This window comes from Haemorhous mexicanus, chromosome 2 (genome assembly GCF_027477595.1).
Source record: "Haemorhous mexicanus isolate bHaeMex1 chromosome 2, bHaeMex1.pri, whole genome shotgun sequence".
NCBI lineage: Eukaryota > Metazoa > Chordata > Aves > Passeriformes > Fringillidae > Haemorhous > Haemorhous mexicanus.
In genome coordinates, this window is record NC_082342.1 from 50,753,092 (window position 1) to 50,772,794 (window position 19,703).

The 19,703-nt window shown below is 38.3% G+C and overlaps 1 protein-coding gene across 4 annotated transcripts in view; it reads left to right on the top strand.

Moving 5' to 3' along the window:
* CDK8 (cyclin dependent kinase 8) overlaps nucleotides 1-19,703 on the top strand; it is a 68,774-nt gene that overhangs the window by 24,107 nt on the left and 24,964 nt on the right. For 3 of the 4 annotated variants that reach the window (XM_059838782.1, XM_059838783.1, XM_059838784.1), the window contains exons 3-4: nucleotides 6,582-6,692; nucleotides 9,761-9,901. In XM_059838782.1, the coding sequence (XP_059694765.1) occupies nucleotides 6,582-6,692; nucleotides 9,761-9,901 (252 nt within the window). Of the gene's footprint in view, nucleotides 1-6,581; nucleotides 6,693-9,760; nucleotides 9,902-19,703 lie in introns of those variants that run through there. The other variant, XM_059838785.1, reaches the window with a different exon arrangement.

A 19,703-nucleotide genomic window follows, 5' to 3' on the forward strand; every position in this document is an offset into this window, starting at 1 on the left:
AAGAGGTTCTGAACCAGCTGTATGGCAATGAGCAATAGTTGGGTGTAGGTTCCTCACGTTATGGGGGTTGTTATGTCCCTTCCACATTAACAGTGAAAGCAGTTTCCCATGAGAAAGACCAAACCCTCCTCATGTCTGAGGGCATGTTATGGTTTCTTGACAGTCTTTCCATGAAGGGAAAGGTGACAAAGTACTGAGGAAGACAGATGTTTAATTTGATTCCTTTTGGCATGTTTAATGATTCTCAAATGCTTTAGTTTAATACTAACATGGTATGTAAAATATCAGTTTTGACTGAGTACTTACCCAGCTACATTACTGATCTGAAGACAGTGTTATTGAGAGATTTTGTGTGAAGGGAGCGTAGCACTGTTTTTAGTTCTGTGACAGTGGGATGAAGATGCTGACTAAATGTTGTAATTAGAATCCTTGAGAATCATGATGTTTTCTGTGAACAGCAGAATTTGTTGAAGCTTAACATCCAGTGTCTGTCTCATCTGGGTTCTTCACCCACCTCCTTACTTTGAGAGAACATTTAGTAACACTTCTTTTAATACTTCAGATGTGTTTGGAATTAAAAGGTGCTAATAAATATTGACTTGCATGTGACATCACATAAGACTCACTTATTTTAGAAACTGTGGAAGATAAAAAGAAATATGGGGTTTTTTTCCACTTGACATTTTGTGTTGTCAGGCTTCTTTTATGCCCATTTAGGACTTTAAAACAAATCAAAAGAATAAAATATAATATTTTTTTGAAATTGTTGCTTTGTCTGACGAACTGGAGCTTCAAAAATGTGTTGTCAGCTTCATAATAAATTCTTAGGGTGAGCAGTATTATAACTTTGTTACAATGCCTTTGTAAGCTTTTATTTGAACACTTCTGAAAGGAAAACAGCATGTACTTTCAGCAGGTATTCTGGTTTTTTTTAGAACTGTTGAATGTCTGACTTGTGAGAATATAAAACTAAAATTGTATTTACACTGAAGCAAACAGATCTTGAGTCTGATGCATAGCAGCTAAGCCAGCCTGGGATTTGAGCCGTTGTATAATAAAATTTGGGGGTTGGTTTATATAACAAGTTTAAAGCACTTGAGTTGAGCTCCACTGTTTCATAGGAAACTAAGAATAGTGATTGGAAAGTTTTTACAAGTGTTTGTGGCTTAGAATTGGGTGACATCTCTCAAGTCATATTCTACTCCTGCTCTTGCAGAATAGTAAAGGGTACGTAAAAAATTTAGCAAGCTACAAGTTAAACTTGTAAGGAAAAGAGATGGCAGTTTCTGAGCCTCATTCTAGTAATGAGTCTAGGAACATTATTCAGCCTTTAAGCCAACATTAATCATGACTAATTTGTACCCATTTGTACTTATCATAATATTGTTAGTTAAAATAGCTCTTCTCTTCTGCTCTCATTTTAAAGAGAGAGATAGAGACTGTTTCTTCTCTGCTTTGTTTTGGCAGACTATTAGCATTTTGTCTTGGCTTGCCGGTTTTTTTTTTGAGCAGTAGGCTCTCCCTCTGGGTATGGTCTCAGGCTTTCTTTGCCCTCTTGCAGTTGGAATTAATCTTCCCTGAATGGGTCAGAATTATGCATAATGTTTCAGGTTATGTCTTAATGCTGCCTATACTCATCTGTCATAGCAGTAATTCCACTGACACCTTACTTGTTACGGGCTGAGTAAAATTTGTCATTTCTCCTTCCAGTCTGCAAGTTGCCTTTCTGCATCAGCTGCAGTCTGCTTTGTGTTCCAAGGCCCTGCTTGCCCATTTTTGCATTGCAGGGCCATGGCATGACTGTTAATGTAGGATGTTTGTTTTTGGATCCCTTGGTGAAACTGATAAGAACCTTTTGGAAGCATGAGATGATGATTAGAGTTGGAATTTATGCTATCAAACTAGCCATGTAATGCAATAGTGGCTTTTGTTTAAATGAGTGTTTGGTTGATACAGCCAGTGGCTTTGTGTGTAGCCAGTTTTCTGACTGTCCTAGGGCTTGGAAGAGGTGCTGCATGGCACTCAAAGGAAGGTGGTCAGAGCAAGAAGCTGCTTTTTCTAAGATAGCTAATGTCCTGACATAGGGGAGACTCCTGGGCTGGGTTACCTGGCAAACTGCTCTAGCGATTGTGCTCTGTCACTGGAGTTTGGACTCATTTAGGTTTGGAAAGACCTGTATCATCAAGTGCAGCACTAAACCATGTCCCTCAGCAACAGCACATCTGCATGTCTTTTAAATACCTCCAGGGATGGCAATGCAGCCACTTTCCTGGGCATCCTGTTCCAGTCCTTGACAAGCATTTTGGTGAAATAATTTTTCCTGATAACTGGTCTTAACCTCCCCTGTGCGACTTGAATTATAGAAGTAAGCATGGTAGTATTGCAAGGCTACATTTTGCAGGTTATCATTCCCTGTGGACTGCAAAGGTTAGCAAGTGTCAAGAGCAGGGGTGAAATGCCATTTGCAGCAGAGCTAGAAATCCTCACTTAGGTGAAGAGTGCTTTGTCTTGGCTTGTGAGAATTGTTGTGGCCATGGAGAGCTTCACAGGAAATGTAGGAATATCACCAGAGGAAGCAGGTCATGTTCATAAAAATTGTGCTGACTTCAGCTCATATTTTATGTGAAAGATAATTGTTAGTGCAAGAAAAGATTGGTCTTAGTCATGCTGCAGTTTTCCTGGTTTCCTTACTGCTGCTGTTCATTATTTAATATCCTGTTTTTCTTCACTTTCTCCTTGTTCCTGGAGCAATTAAACAATTTTATGCATCCTTGGGACACTTTGATTTACTGTCCCTCAGCTGCCCTGTGCTGTGTGGAATGAGTTAATTTCATTTCAAGAGGGAGGTGGAGGGACCTTTAGTGTGAGCCCAGGACCTGCGCAGAGAGATGCTGTTTCTCTTGCTAGATCTGGAACAGTATGAAAACAAGGGCAGGACCAGCCAGGGACAAACATGGGCTTCTAAAACTGACGTGTTGGCGTCTTTGTCATTTGCTGATTTCTATTTCTTTGAAGGTCTTTTGGGTTTCCCTTCTTTATAAAGGGTTACCCAGACTAACTGATATAAGAGAAACCTTTCTGGTTGAGGAAATAGATTTGAATCATCATATGATATAGAAATGAAAAGAAAGGCAATTACTGAGAGCCAAACACAAAATTATTGTCTGCTTTCTCTTTGTGTTCTACAGAACTGAACTAGGATAGACAGAGGCAGTTAGATAAAGTCATTAGGCCAAAAAATACCCTTTATCATTAGCAGGCATCAGAGTGATAGTCAGAGCATGTTTCTTGCAGTCTGCTTTGTCTGAACTGACTTTGTTTGAACTCTGTCAGCTGCTGAACACAAGTCAAGTCATCTGGTAGGAAAGGCATGTGGTTTATGGGCTAGAGAGGCCTGGTTCATGGAGACTGAGGTTGCTGAAAATGCTTTTTGCAGCACATGTGATGTATTATCATCTGCATGAGCTCTTTCAGATACTTGAGAGACTGTGTTTGCGTTTGTCACTGTGAATGTTTCAACCTTTCCAAGATGGTGATTCAGGAACCCTCTGTCCCACTGTAGGAATCATTTCCTTAGGCTGGTGGATTTGCTGATACATGTTAGCCTCTTTGTTTACCGGGTTGTTGCTGTCTGGCTTTGACTGAACCCATCAGGTTTTTTAAGCAAACTGAAAGAATGTGGATTTAGCAGTTATTCAACACAAAAGGCAAAGGTAGAAACCAGCAAGAATGATAAACTGAGTGCACAGATGCACAAACAGGAAGAGGTGCTGTCAGTAGCAAAGGCCAGAACTCCTAACACAATGATGATGAGCTGCAGAAGGAGCTTCTCAGGTGTGTTCTTGAGGAGTGTCAGCTGAGGCTGATGAGAAGGAAAGTGGATTGCTATGGAATTTTTAGAAGGATAGTGGGGGTTTTGGGTATTTGAGAGGATTGCTGGGATGTTTAGAGGAAAAATAAAAGGCAGGAAGGGGAATGATCAAGGTGGAGTGGTGAGGAAAAAAGCAGGAATGCTGTCAATCTCCAAGTCTGCAGACTATCTTAGAAGATACAAGGGAGAATTCTATCTATGTTGCCTCACTACACAGACAGGGAATTCTTCTGCTGCATTACTTAAAAGTTTCTCATGTTTGTGTCCAGCTTTGGTGATAAGTTTTCTGTGTGTTCTCCAAGCTGAATTATATTTCATGTGAAGAGGGTGGATTTTTTTAGGTAGGTGATAGCTGCTACCTCAGGAATAAGGAGTAGGAGAGACTTAAAATGGGATCAGACAAAAAGGGAACATTACATTATTTTTTAGAGCTCTGACTAGTACCTGCATCTTTCACCAAGGAATATTTTGTATCTGGTACAGATATGTCCTTTAGGTCACATGAAATACAATATTTTTGTATGGACACATAGTTGCTGAACTGTCATGTAATCTTCTGGTATGGTTAATTAAACTTTTTAGCATATATTTCATATGTGAATTTATGCTGATTAAAGAAAAATTACTTTGTTATAAGGACTGGTGCAGTGTATTCTTAAACCCTGCAACATCATTCACCATTGAGAGGCTGGTCTTTGATGCTGTGCTGTGCCTGTCTTGCATGCAGTTCAGCCACTTCTCCACATCAACTTTTATCTTGGAGTGTGTTGAATTTGTGACTAAAGCAGTGTTGATAAGCCAGCAGGGCTTTGGCTATTGCTTACAGTGTTCAGGCTTTCTCTGTGTCCCATTCCTGCCCCTCCTCCCTTTGGAGGGGTAGCCTTTGCTTGGAGACTGGCTGCGTACCACTTCTCTTGTGGGAAGTTGTATGTGATTGCCTTTGCATTGCTTCTCTTGTTTTTTATTGTGGGTGTGGTGTTTTATTCCTCTTTCTTTCACTTACTAAACTGTCTTAGTCACAAATTTTCTTGCATTTTTGTTCTTCTGTTCATGTCTGACTGAGAGAGGTGAGCAAAGGGGTTCTGTGGGGTTTAGCTTCTACATGGGGTTAAATTACCACAGGCAATGCCCACCTGTAATTGATAAAGTGCAAATAAGCATTTCTTGGTTTTCCCATACTGATGTTATTCTTTCTTGGAATTACGGGCATTTAAAGAATTCCATACTTCTTGTAGATCCTGCCTTAAAGTGCCTCGATGTAGTGCTTTTACAAATCTTAGAGTTTTATCATGCTGAAACTCTACAGCCTTCTGCATTGATTTCTATTTCTGCTTTGTCTTCTCTACACTATCTCCCTGTTTGATCTTGTATTTGAGGTAAAATTTCTGTGGGTTATAGGTCCTTTTTGCCAAGAAATAGCACACTGAAGACTGGTCAGTGAGTCATAATGCAAGTCTGTCTCTAATGAAATAGGAAAGAAGGAAACAAGCACACACACACACACACACATATATATATATATATATTTCCACTTTACTATCTTAGTAGCAGCTAAAATTTTAGCACTTATGACAGAGGTATAAATAAAAGGGAATTATTTTTTTTGTTTCCTTTTATGTAGTGGAAAAATTATATTTTATAGAAAATAGATTGTCTCAGAAGTAAATTCTGTATTCAAAGAGTAGTTTAATTTTCTGTTGGCATTTTTTTAAAGAATAAAAAGCTCTAACCATTCCTTTTAGTAAGGAATGTCATTATTTTTGGAACACTGCACTGGTAGGAATTTGGTGCTTAGCCACAGATAGATAAGCTTTTTTTTCTTTCTTAGCCATTGAATGAGTACATGTATGGGTATGATTGTGACATGACCAGTAGACCTCAAATAGACTGATGCTATCTGCATTCAGTTGTTGTGCTGTATCTCATCTATATTTCCTTTTGGTGGGGTTCAAACTGTAGTTTCTGAAGCAGCTGAGCTGGTTTAATGGCTCACTGCTGCTGAAAGAAGATCCAGGTGTGTCCCTTTGCTAGGGCTGTCTCTGCTGTTAGTACCCAGATTTGTTTTAACTCAAGATCTCCATACCAGGTTACCTTTCAACAGCCTTTGTGCATCCAGAATAATTTTCTCTTGAACTGGGTGCTGTTTTATGGGTGGCTTCTGTGAATGTACTAACTGGTATAATCTTGTGTGCGTACTAACTGGTGTAGTCTGTAGTTGTGGTCCAGAAGCTGGACCCTCTTCTGTAGAGAGTGGTGACCTTGTACATCAGCAGAGTCCACTTTACAAACCACATCTTGGTTTAGCTGCATTAAGAGGCTCTCTACATCAGCCATCCCGTTCAGTCTCAAATGACTGCAATGAAAATGCAGTGTTTTCAGATAATTGGGAGTGAGGAGAAAATGGGGTACCCCAAATAGGACTGTTGAAGATGACAGCCTATGCAAAAGGGCAGATGCCACAGCTGGCTGTTTGCAGAGTCATCTTGGTCCTGGATAATAATGAGGTTTACATAGAGTTGAGCTTTTAGGAAATGAATGTCCTGAGGGGGTTATGACCTGCTTTCAGCTCTGGTTTGAAACTAATGACTGGTTCTTTCATTAAAAAAGTGGTTTTCTGTGGCTTGCAGATTTCAGCTTCTCTTTCTTTGTATTCTAAGTATCCCAGCCTCCTGATGTATGGATATAACTGTTGTGGACTTTTCTTTTGCAGTTGCTACGGGAGCTCAAGCATCCGAATGTCATTTCTCTGCAAAAGGTGTTCCTTTCTCACGCTGACAGGAAAGTGTGGCTTCTCTTTGACTACGCTGAGCATGACCTCTGGGTAAGGTGAATTGTTTGTAGGTACCAGGCTTAGGGTTTTAATTGCAGCAGAGGGACAGTGTCTGGGGAGATGCATAAGTTTTAAGCACAGCATAGCTGCTTACTCCCTGTTTGATGGAAGCATTTTCAGTCCTAAAGGAAAAGCAATGGAAAATGTTAAGTAAACACACCATGCAGTTAATCTGTGATCTCTTTAAGAAGAAAAAAAACTACAAAAAATCTGCAGAAATCAGCTCTCAGTAGCTAGAAGTCTACTTAAGTAAATGTAGATATGAACCCATATTGCAGCAAAAGTAGGGTGCAGGAAAATGTATCTTTTGTGCAGGTGAATTCCCTTTTAAAATCTTTTTCTCTCAATAGGACACTTCAGAGTTTTAGTGCCTTGGTTGTCATCCGTGAATATATGAAATGAGAGTAGTGACACTGTATATTTAATTCATACATTTCAGTGGGAAAATTTTTCTCAGCTCATCTGCAGGAATTCTGTGTATTTGGGAGGAAAGCTATTTATTCCTAATTGCAAGATACAGCTTTAAAATATAATCCTGTTGGAGGCAAAGTAAATGTTTTAAGTATGCATCTTTGTTTTAAGATGCATACTGAATTCCTGTGTTAACTCAATATTTGTAAGCTTAATATCCGTTTGGAATACTTAAAAAAATAAAGTAGCATGGTAAAATGAAAAATACCATGCAGCCGTGACTTCCCCGAGAAAAGGTGTGTGTGCCTCAAATTAATGCCGACATACATAAGGAGCATTGCTCTCAATGCTAGGAATGCTAACCTCAAAGGGTGCAACAGAAACAATTTGTAACAAGGGGAGATTTTTTATAAATGTGTACATGTGAGAATTGCACACTATGAATCATGAGTTGTTTTTTTTGTCAGCATGTCACTCAGTACAAACCAAAGTAAAACTAATTTCTTTTAAAAAGGTTTTTCCGTATAGTTTGGAATTATTTGGTTTGCCTAAGCACTAGTGTGTCAGTTTTCTTTCTGCTAAGCTAAATGAAAGATGTTTTCTTACACTTAAACGTCTTGGAAGTTCTGATACTTGGAATTGAGGTTTTGTTACCAAAATAAAATTAGAGACAAAAAAGTTAGCAAACAGCTGAAATATTGAGACATTCTTAAGGCTGATAAACAGAAACAGCAACATCTTGAGGAAATGGAGTACAGTTGTTTTGTTTTTATTATGCTGGAAAAATAAGAGCACTCTTTTTTCCACTACTCCCCCATATTTTTGATATGTTAAGCTACCAAGGTCTAGGAATGTTTGAGGGTTTTTTGTTTCAAAATGTGCTACAAGGCTTCATATTTGTTAGGGGTGTTATTACTATGACCTGTTCTTGTTTCAATTTATACATTTCTGCGTCGGTTCATACTTAACTTGAATCACCACAGACGTCTTTCTGTTAATGAAACACTGGTAACTAGCTTAGGAATGACCTGCAATTTTGACCTTTATGCTTACATACATATACCTGTATGAACTCCAGAATTTCCCAGCTGCACCAACTGCTGGTTGTTCACTGTACTGGCTGTGAAAGATTTGGTTGCAGTGACTGGACTGGCTCTGTGCCCTGGAGAGCTGGCCATGGATCAAGTGCTCCAGCACTTATGTATTTAGGACAGCAGGTTTTAAGTAAGGCTGGGAAATGGCTTGATAATACAGAGTGTATTAGAGCAGGAGCAAAAGAAGTCTGGGACAACCATCTGTTTTGCTGCCTGTCTCTGAAGAGTCACTTCTCTCTGTCCACTGTATGAAAATAACGTTTGTTTTGGAGTTGGTGGAAGTTAGAGGTGAGAGGAGGTAAAACTTGTGGCTCAGGCTGAGGGATGCTTCTGCATGTGGTGCTTGGCTGACAGTGCAGGGACTGTGCCATTTTCATCAATGTTTGTTTTCTCTTTGTATCTCCATTTTTACCATTGACAGGGCAGAAATGTGCCTGTTCCTCACAGGAAAGCCAAGCCTGGCTGCCTGAAGCGAAGGAGGGCAGGCTGTATGGAGCTGGGCTTGGAGCAGGAGAGGAAAGGCAGTTTCCCAAAGGGTGTTAGATAGCTGGGTTAGCTAATTGGCACCTGGAATATGAGGAGTCATGAATGTAGGAAGAGTACATGATACAAGTTTGGTGCCAGGTTTTAGTAGACAAGATCTGGGCTGTTTTGATGATCACACAAGTGCGAGCCATTACAGAAAAAAAGTGTGAATATGTTTAGAAGTTTGTTCTAGAAATTGCCTCTGTGTTTGAAGGAGGCAAATATGGAAATGGTTATCATGACTATGGCACACCTTGTTGTTGAACTTAGTGACACCTGGGGCTTAAGTACTAAGACAACACATCCTTCTGGGCTCCTCCTCGGTGCCAGACAGGATCGCTTGTGTCTAAATTTAGAATTGCTAAAGGTTCTTTTTCTCCGTCTTATTTAGTGGCTGACTTTCAGATGGACAGATTTGTAGACTTGCTCTGTCAACAGCTTCTGTTTTGAGAGTACAGTGCTATAAGGGTATAGTAAATAAAGAAGGAATAAATCTGGGCTTCTGATTTAAATGTTTAAAATCCCTAATACATGCAAAAATTTCTCATTGGCATTAGGTCTTAAATGCTAAAGTCATTATTACTGTAGGAGAAAACTTAACTTAAAATAATGTAGGCGGTAATACACTTGTAATTCTGTGATTTGATGTACAGGATATCAGCCTATCTTAACAAAAAGACTCCCCAAACAAAAATACCTCCAAAACCTGAAAGATCAGTGATCTAAAAGGAAATGTACTTTGATGGTCATATTGGTTTTGAATTCCTCATACTCTGCAGGACTTAGCTGCTTTCTGGGGTTAAACCACAGCAAAAACTGATTTAATTGTTGAGAGATTGCTTTGGGACAATGATCACTTTACTTAGTACAGTATTAATTTTTTAGGACTTCAGGCACATGTTTCTAGTTTGGAAAACAAATCCTGGAAGGTTGAAAAAACCCTAAGAAGTCTGTGTAAGGAGTTGATGGCAATCTTTTTGTGTAAACATTGCACTTCTTTTATTTTCATTTCTTTTTTCCCTTTTGCAGCATATAATCAAGTTTCACAGGGCTTCTAAAGCAAACAAGAAACCAGTTCAGTTACCTCGGGGAATGGTGAAGTCGCTGTTATATCAGATCCTAGATGGTATTCACTACCTGCATGCTAACTGGGTGTTACACAGGGATTTGGTAAGTGGATCCTCAATGGGTTTTAGCACTGGTATGATGACTGAGGGCAAGGGTTGTTTTTCTTAATGAAAAACCACTGGGAAACAAAAGCCTTGGTGCGAAGAGCGTGTACTAATAAATATATATTTTTCACTGCAGTCAGACGGCCTTGATTAATAGAATGCATTTTAAAAGCTGGCTGTGATCTGATATGCTTATGAGGGCAAGTGTATCAGATGGCTGTTTATGTTTTTTGATTTTCTAAATAAACTATTTTAAAGGGGTGTTTTAAATAACAGGCACGTCAAGGTATAGAAAATGCCTCTAGTAGTATCACTGTAGGCAAGATAAATAACTAAATACAGCTTTGGTGTAGGTGGGGGAGAATGACTGGCTGTAAGAACTGCTGAAAAAAAGATTTTTTTCTGAAATTATCAGTTTATTGTAGGAAGGTGACTTTTGAAAGCCATTATTTTCTCCTAATCTACCAGCAATATAGCCGCACCAACTTTAGATGATTTCTGCTAGTAAACTAATGTTTATCCAATTTACAAGATAAGGAAAACATTTTTAACCTGAGTTAGTGTCTTTAACCAGCAAATTCTTTTCAGCTGGTGACTCACACCAATTCTTATATATTTGCCTACAAAATAGGCCCACTGCTAACTGGTCTTTTTTGTCTGTTGTCTTTAAATTGGGTAATTTCTCTGATCCACTTGTCTGTAGCTCTTAATCTTTGATAGCTTTTTTTTTTCAATTTACTTCTGAGCATACCACCTATATCTGATACTCTTATGCATGAATGAAATTTCCGTAATTAAAAGTATCATTAGTTTGACCTTTCATTCCTATGAGTCAGTATTGCCAGTGATATTCTGTGTTTGGTGAAATAAGTTTGGCTTCCTTAGTACTCCTCCAGAGTCACTTTTTGTCTTTGAAATAGCTTTAATAGTGTTCCTGGAAATGTGGTCAAGGACTAATTTTTTGACATCTATTTTCATGCCTGATAAATGCTTTTACAGAATGCCAGTTTCTCCATTTGAATGGAAGGCAAAAGGCATACCTCTGATAAACACCGTTTTCAGAACTGAAGTACAAGAAAACTTTGCTTTATTGCAGTGGTTGTGCGGATGATTTTAATTTGCTCCTGGCTTTAGAAATGGAACAAAAGCCTCAGCACTGAGGGGGGAAAATCAGAAAGATTCTGGTGCCTTTGTCATGACTCATGAAGTAGTGGAGCAAAGCATAATATAGAAATACATAGTGCATGTTACTACTTAGACAACTTTATTATATTTTTAAGAGGCATACAGGAAGCAAATGATTTGTCATCATGAATCTAAATTTTTCTGATGTTTTACTTTCTACAGTTTTGGAAAATTTATGAATGTGAAATAATGTTTAAAAGAAAACCAGGCATGTTGTTAACTGGATGGCTCAGGAGATTGGTAATTTATTACAGAGCCTTTCACGTCTAGGGCTATAGCTCAGGTAGGGTTTAAGTTGGCAACTGCAAAAAACTACTGTCATCTTATTTTCTGTGAGATGAGTTGGTGGTCTCAGTCCAGCATAAAAGCTTCCTTCCAGCAGAAAATCCACCATCACAATTGGCTATCTTTTGATAATCTGAGGAACGGACCAAAAGCTTGAAGCAGAGACTGAGAGGTCTTCCCACCAGAACCCCGTCAAGCTGTATTGGTGAGAGTCCTGTAAGAGCTGTACAGGGGCTGCCTGTGCTGCCTTGTCCTTGGAAACCTTCGGACTTATTTCAAAACTGTCCAGTTAGAGCTGAATTCAGAAGGCACATGTTTCCTGCAGAACAAAAGACAGAATTGCACCTGCCAATGCTTGCTTTCTTTTATCAGGATCTGGAAACAACCTGAGTAAGAGAAGCAATTCTACTTAGTGTTTTGTCTTGGAAGGACAGGGGCCTGGTGGTTAAGCTTGCGAATTGGAACTTTGCTAACATTCTGATTCAAAGCAGCATAACTGACATTAATGCTTAGATGTGATTTTCTATTCCAGGATACTTGTAATGTTATTCTCCAGAAATACCAGTGTTAAGTCATCAGTTTAAACTCCAGATTGAATGGCTGGACAGATTTACTATGTTTTTCCTACTGTGCCTTTAAATGGTAGTTACTGCTGTAGTTTCTAGATGTTTTATGTTTTCCTGGATTTAGATATGCCCACAGAGCTGCTGAAGTAATATGCTTGCTTTCATGTCATATACTATATTATAAGAGTGGTGGTGCTTGGGGCTGGTATGAGGCTAAAGAGTGTAGTACTCGGCAAAAAAATCTGTTATTCTCTCATTGGATAAGGAATTTTTTAATGGGTATGGATTATCTATATAATTACCTTCTGTCCAAGTGCAGTTTTCTGGGTTTGGATTGGTTTTCTGTTCGTGGGTTTTTTTGGTGGGTTTTTTTTGGTGGTTTTTTAAAGATGTCTGAGTGGAGTTAGCTTTTAGGTAGCTAATTCTTTGGAGGTTTTGATTCTCTAATCAGAAACAAAATATGGCATAAACCAACTCCTTTCTTGCTACAAGCTGGGCAGTAAAATGTAGCAGCTATTGAAATCACACAAACTTAGACTGAAATTTGTCTTCACAGTGTTGAAATCAAGAAATCTCAACTCATGTAAGATTTGTACAGAGTGAGTGAATTCTGTATGAAACAGTAAAAGCTGTTGGAAGACAATTGTCTGTTGTGGGCTTTGTGGTCATGGTGTGCCTTTTACAAAGGAAATGTGTAGAAATCTTGCAGTAACTTAAATACTTGACTGTTTTTCTTCCACTTGGATACCTGAAAGCCAGATCACCCTTTTCATCAGAGAAGAGAGATGTTGATTGTATTTGCCTTTGAATACTGCCCTGAATACTACTGTACTTGAGTAGTTAACTTTTCCGTAAGTCTTTGAAACATACCAGTAAAATTTTTCAACAAATAAATGCCAGCCCTTTTACAATTTCTTGTTTGACTTGCATATTCTTCAGCCTCTTTAAATTTCATGGCTGAGAGCAATTGAAAGCAGATTGTTTATTCATGCTCTGACTGTAGCAGGAAGGAAATAAGAACACTTCATATAATTACCACAAAGTGCATCAATTACAGTTTTAATAATATTTTGAATTTAGTTATCAAGCATGCTTGTAACATACTGCATTTTGCTGACTTATTTTCTGAGTATTTTTCCACTTTATAATATGCAGCTATTGTGCTTCTTCCTTTACTCCAAGTTCTTATTCCACACTAAAAATAAGCATAAGCCAATGATTTGCCATAGATGTGTTTTCATCAATATGCAACTTCAACAGCAAGGGAAAAGACAGAATGCACTTCACAGCATGCTTGGAAGGTTTTTTTCAAGTAATGGGCTCAAAATAGAGGTCCTTTTGCATGGTACAATAACTTTTAAGCCATGCATGCCTGTTAGCATTTGAAAGTGCATCTCTAATTTTTTTTGGTAGTAGTCCTGTCTACACAGTCAGGATCCAGTCTCACGTAAGAGATGAGCACCCCTCCACAGCTTCTGTGTGGTGACAGTAAGTAAGATTAGTCTGCAATTTACATTAATAATGGAATTGGGACCTAGGGTATTTGAAATACTTCCATGGTGCAGCAGTGCCTAAAAGCATACCACCACCACCCCCAAAAAACTCCAGCAAAAAAATCCTAGAGGAAGTCTCACATGTCTTGTAGTACTGAAGCTGGGACAGTAGTATAAAATTATTTTTGTTCCTAAATTTTCAGACTGCATTTTCTGGCCTATTTCTTTGTGCCTGGTGTGAATGGGTGTTGAACAGACGAATTACCACTTGCCAAGTGAGGTATGGAAGTGGGGAACAGAGTGCTGGGCTTCTGCTTCCCATTCTTCTCCTTCTATCTCTTGCCAAAGGAATTAACAGTCTCTTAGCCTTTGTCAGTAACATCCATGTCCTAGTTAGCCTGGGATTGTGTCACTGTGGACATTTGCAGACTGGCAGCAGTGCAGTGTGGGGAAGGTGTTCCTAGTGTGCAGCTCAGCTCGAGGGCTGCTGTGGGACGAGCAGTGGCTTTTAATAAGCTTTGAGGCAGTCAGGCTTTAATACAGTTGGTGTGTAGCTTTCTGAGATCTGGACTCTTCTCAAGGATTCCTGCTACCATGTTTGGGATTAGTGAAAACATTAAAGATGTTCTTTTAATGAGGAATGAGGAAAAGCCACTGCCAGAGTCTTTTTTTTGTAGACAGGATCTTAGTTACTTTCCCAGCTCCACAGTGTGCATTGCTTAAATGTGTCCTTTAGGCAGAATTAAATATATGGAACTTTTACCTTGGCAATTTACAATTTTCCTCATTAGAACTCCAGAATCCAAGGATGTCTCCCTGTCAATATTTAAGGATTATTTCAGAAATAACAAGAATGCTCTTCTGTCTTCCTATAAAACTTTCAAAGCTGTGGTCATTTGAAAGAGTGAACCTAAATCCTTGAAAAGAAGAAAGTAATAATAGTGCACATTACTAGAAATAAGTTTGCAGCTTTAAAATCTAGGGTGATTTTCTACCCTAAGTAGATCGACAAGTAATAGGTGTTATTTCCCAAAAGGTGTCGTAATGACTTGCTGATGGTTTGCTTTCAGAGGAGAAAAAAACTCCCAGCAATCCAAACCCAAGCACTTGTCTGGTTGTCAGCTGTTACATTTCCCAAGATTTTTGTTTCCAAGGTGTTTTTCATTAGGTGTGTACTTTTGTGAGATCACAAAAGAACAGTGTGTCTGGCAGAACTTTATTTTCTTGCATGTGCTTCTAATCACATGCTTTCCTGTGAATTGTACTTTACTGTAGTTCTAAATATTCCGTAGTTGAAATAATATTATCTAGTGTTTCTTAATTTTTCTGTTTACAGGGAGCATGACTATTCCCTTGCCTGCCTTTCTGATCACTTTCTTAATGTATTAGATTACACTTTCAAACCAGTAAGTAATGAAAATGTAGACGTTATCAAGAGACTGCAAGATTTTAGTATTTGGTGTTCATGCCAGTGATGAAAAAAAGCAAAAAACCTTGAAAAAATAGCCTGTTAGGTGAAACTTTTGACTGGGTAATGTCTGTCAGTTTTGTACAAATGCATATTTAAAGGTAGAAATAGAGCATATTGTTGCAGTGCTACCAGCCTTTTAGTTGGAAAAGTAGTGAGAGATCTTTGAGTTCACCATGAGAAGCCCATAGAGATATATCAAATCTTGTGCTTCATATTCATATATGCAAATAATTGAGAGGCCACTCTCTTTGAAAGGTCATAGCCATCAGGGGAAACTCCAGAGGGGAAGAAAGCAAATGTCACTCCTGTCTTCAAGGAGGGTCTGGGAAATTACATTCCCAGTCACTCTCGCCTTGATCACTGGAAAGGTGATGGATCACATCCTCCTGAAAGCCATTTTCGAACATTTGGAAGATGTCAAGGTGCTTGAGAGTAGTCAGCATGGATTTTTATGCAGGGGAGATTATGCCTGGCCAACCTGAAAGCCTTCAGTGGCGAGCTCGATGGATGGGCTAGCAGCGGTGGATGTTGCTTACTTCAGTGAGGCTTTCAGCTCTGCCTCCCATCCAGCCCTGTAGACAAGCTAAGGAAGTGCACATCAGGAAGTACACAGTGAAGAGCATGGAAAATGGGATGAGTTGAAGGGCTCAAAGGATTGTGACCAGTGCCACCAGGTTAAGCTGGACACCAGTCACTGGTGGAGTGTCCCAAGGGCTGATTCTGAGTTTAGTGCTGTTTAACATCATCATTCAGTAACCTGAACAGTGAGATGGAGCACACCCTCAACAAGCTGGCAGATGATTTCCAGCAGCACCTTCCAGCCTCAGCCGTTCTGTGGATGAGTTGTAAATTTACCATTTGATTGGTCTTGAAAAATTCAATCACTGCTCTTTCAAAGTCTGAAATCCAGGTCATGACAAATCAAGAGAAGAGATGCCAGGTACAAAGGGTGGGCTATGTGGGAGCAGGTGTAAGATGAGTATGAAAGATCAAATAGCTCCCAAGGAATAAGGAACAGTGTGAAGAAAACAGTGAAATAACCAATTTTTGAAGTGCAGCATGATATTTTTGCAACGTATCTTGCAAAATGACTGCAGTGTGATGAGAGGTATGACATAGTGCCATTTTCTTTTCCTGAGGAATAAGGTGATGTATTCCCTAAAACCTTTCTGGAAGCTGTGTGATCAAAAATGAAAGATATACTTCTACTGGATCATCAATTGTTTGGTATGAAACATTTGTGTAATGGCAATATCTCTAGAAAGATATACCCAAGATCTAAGCTATCAGGCCTGTATTTTTCATTCTTCACTGAAGGTGCTCAGTACTAAGATCAAATGGAGAATATAAATGAAAAGAAGCTATTCAGTCTATTCTTACAGTTGTGTTTGGGACTTCACTGCAAGACTTCCTGGTGATTTTGTAAATCAATCTTTAAAGGCAGTCAAAAGATTTAATTTTCTTTTAATTCACAGGCTGTGTCCCTTTAAGCAATTTTTGAATCGGAGTGGTCTTTCACAGCTTTTTACAGGTCGATCATCTTTAGCTTTAGGACTAATAAAAAAATGCAAGGCCATTTAACAAGTTCTAAGTAAGGATTGTGAAAGAATAGTTAAGACTCCAAGATGTATGTAATACATAGGATGAACAGATAACACTTGAAAATTTTTATTCAAGCAACCGGTGTTTAGCAAAAATGCTAAATCAGTCCTAAAAGTTATTTGATAATCTTTTATCACACAATACTGTTAGATTCCAATTTATAAAAAGATGAAGTGCTGAATAGGGGAACATTTGATGGATATTTTTCTGATTGCAAATGAAAAGCTCATTTATTTTCTTGATTTAAGTGAAAGTAGGGGTTCAAGGAAAGGTCAGAAATATCTATTCCAGGTATAGGTTTTTCAAATCTACCTCTCTTAGACTGCTGCTTTTATTCAAAGCCCCATTTGCTTGATTGTCAAGTCCAGCCCTATCTGTAATTTTTTTGTAGCCTTTTATTCTGCAGGTGTTCCCAAAAGGTCTGACTGCATCATTGTGTCTGGGGTACTGACTTAGATTTTGTCTGGTAGAACCTAAATTTAGCTTTTCTTCTTGTTAGCTCAGTATTTCTTTGCCGTAAGTAATTCTCAAAATAATTGTGTGGTAATAAAACCCAATTCTCACAACCTTCATGTTTAAAACTGGCAGTAATACTGACAACAGGTTTTTTTCTCTATTGATGAATATATCTTGTTTTGAAACTAGAGTAAATACAATCTTTGTCTAAAGTTTAAAGGGAAGGTCAAGGTGGAACAATATATGTATTATAAGAGGGGCTTTGCTAATTTACCAAGCCAATGATATGACCAAACTTAAGACACGAGTACTCAGACATTGTTGTTGCCTAGAGAAAGTGCAGGTAAAGTCTCTGAATTTGGCATTCCGAAATCATTGTTGACTTCTATATGAAAGAAGTACAAGGTGCAGAAAATAAATGGAAAAAGGAAGACTACTTATTGAATTGCCACCAGATATGATAGGGATGGACAAGTGCAACACAGATGAGGATTTGTAGTCATGAAATTGCATTACATGATTATTGATCATGATGATTATCGATGTTCTAGTGAGATAGTTTTGCCTTATTTGCTGCAGAACCGTCAGACACAAGAAGCAATGGAAGCAGACAGGTTGTTTTTCCTGCTGTTTCTACATCATTGTACATGGAATAATTTTAACCAGCAGTCTTGGACCAGTTAACAGGCAGTGAAAACTGTTGCAAAAGGCAAATTCCAAATTTGAATCTTTTTCCTCATTCCTCTGGAGGCCTTCAGGACCAAATTGAATGTTTCAGAACTGATCTTTATAACCATTTGCTTCTTTACCTTACAGGGTGTGTAATCAACCCAGGCCTTTTCTGTGCCTTTGGGAAGTTTGTCCTTGTCTGGTGGAATATGTATTTAATTACAGCACCAGAAACACATGTGTCTTCATATTGCATATTGATTTCTAAGCTGGAAACCAAGAGGTGCTTTAGAGATGTATATATGCAGAATGATAGCATGGCTTCTACAGTCTCTAGAAGAAAATAGTTTAGAAAATGCAAGTTGTGTTGCATGTTTTACAATAAAAACAAAATTATGTTGGTCTGTTGATACTGTGTGATTGATTAAGGAGACAGCTTACCTAGGCATGCTGACTAGGTTCTTAGTTTCCTCAAGTGACCTTTGTATCTGTTAGCAAATTTCAGTACATTTGGTAAAAAGACGTTTCTTTCAAATGCATGAAAAGCAAATGCCATATAGAGGAGAGCATGTGTTCTGGGAGAAGTGTATTGATGGTTGAACCAGCGACAAATGCTGAAATATTTATTTTGATTTTTTCAAGCTTAGAAATATTTTGACTTTTTAAAATTCCAGGTCATTTAAGTAAATTGATAACTGAAGTAGAATGGTGTAATATATCGAGGAATATAATTAGTAGATTATTATTTCAATCTATTTGCATATATATGACACATTGAGGGATGAAAATATGTTAGCTGCTGGGCAGATTATATTAGATTTCTTTCTTTTCTGTAGCTCTAAATTTGTTCTTTCATTAGTAGCCTGTTTTTTTCATGTGCTGGCTTTCCAAGATGGCCAATACCTGACTGTGGTGCTGGAAAGAGTAGTAAGTAATCCTTCACTGAGGGCAGACTTGGTCATCTCAGTAGTTAGACTAAACTGGCTGCAGGAGCTCTCATATATATATATATATATATGTGTGTGTGTGTGTGTGTGTGTATGTGTGTATATATATGTAAATGTAAATAGAAATAGAGGTAAGAGTTCTGCAGAGGAAAGGTGTGCTAGAAACTTCAGATCTAATTTCTGCCATAGAGGTGATGAGCTGTACTAGCCAGCTGGAACAAATACCAGCATTACTTGTGGTTCTGACCTAAGAGAAGTGTGGAGGACCCGAAGCTTTTTTGATCACGAATGTACCTGTAAAGTAAGTTTAGTCAATGAAAACCCTTTAGTAGGACTTAATAAAAACCCTAGGGTATGATTTTAGAGACACCTAAATGCAGTTTGAATTTTAGTTTTGTTGATTTTTTTTTTTTACTGCTAAGTACCTTGTTAAGGTTGTGGAAAAGTTATTACACCATGAATACTGTGAAAGGTAGGAGTATGCATTGTTCAAAATGTAGGAAATAGCCATACTAAGTGTTTTCACTGCAGTCTGCTGTACAAAGAAAATGCTATATTCTGTATGAATGATCTATATTCATGATGTGGAGGAAAAGATGATAACAGTCCTTTGAGTAACTCTAATCTGAGGAGTTTTAAAGTAACGTTATGAATAGGACACACTTATCCCATGTAAGAGCTCTTTCTTTATGAACTCACAGCTTCATCTGTCTTACTGTGACGATGAGTGACACAAAAGGGATACTTGGGATGTAGTTTGAAATACTGTATTTGTTCTGTGCACAAAAGTGCTCTAACACAAGCAAAGCCCATGCAACCACTGGAAAGTGCATAGTAGTAAATTATATAGGCTTTTCACCTTTGGTATTTTTTCTTAATCCAGATCAGGGAGGAGTTGTTTATAGTCCGTACAAGTAGGGTGATAAGGAAGTAATGAAATTATTGCTTAAATTAAAAACAACAACAAAGTAGGGCTTTTAAAGAAAATGGCAAGTATTAACACACCTGCATGTAAACCAAAGAGTGAATAAGACAATTCTCTGCCTTTGTGTGAAAGTTTTGGGATGTGTGAGATTACAGTACTACTGAATGCCTGTCACCCCACGGAAACTGCTCTAACGAAATT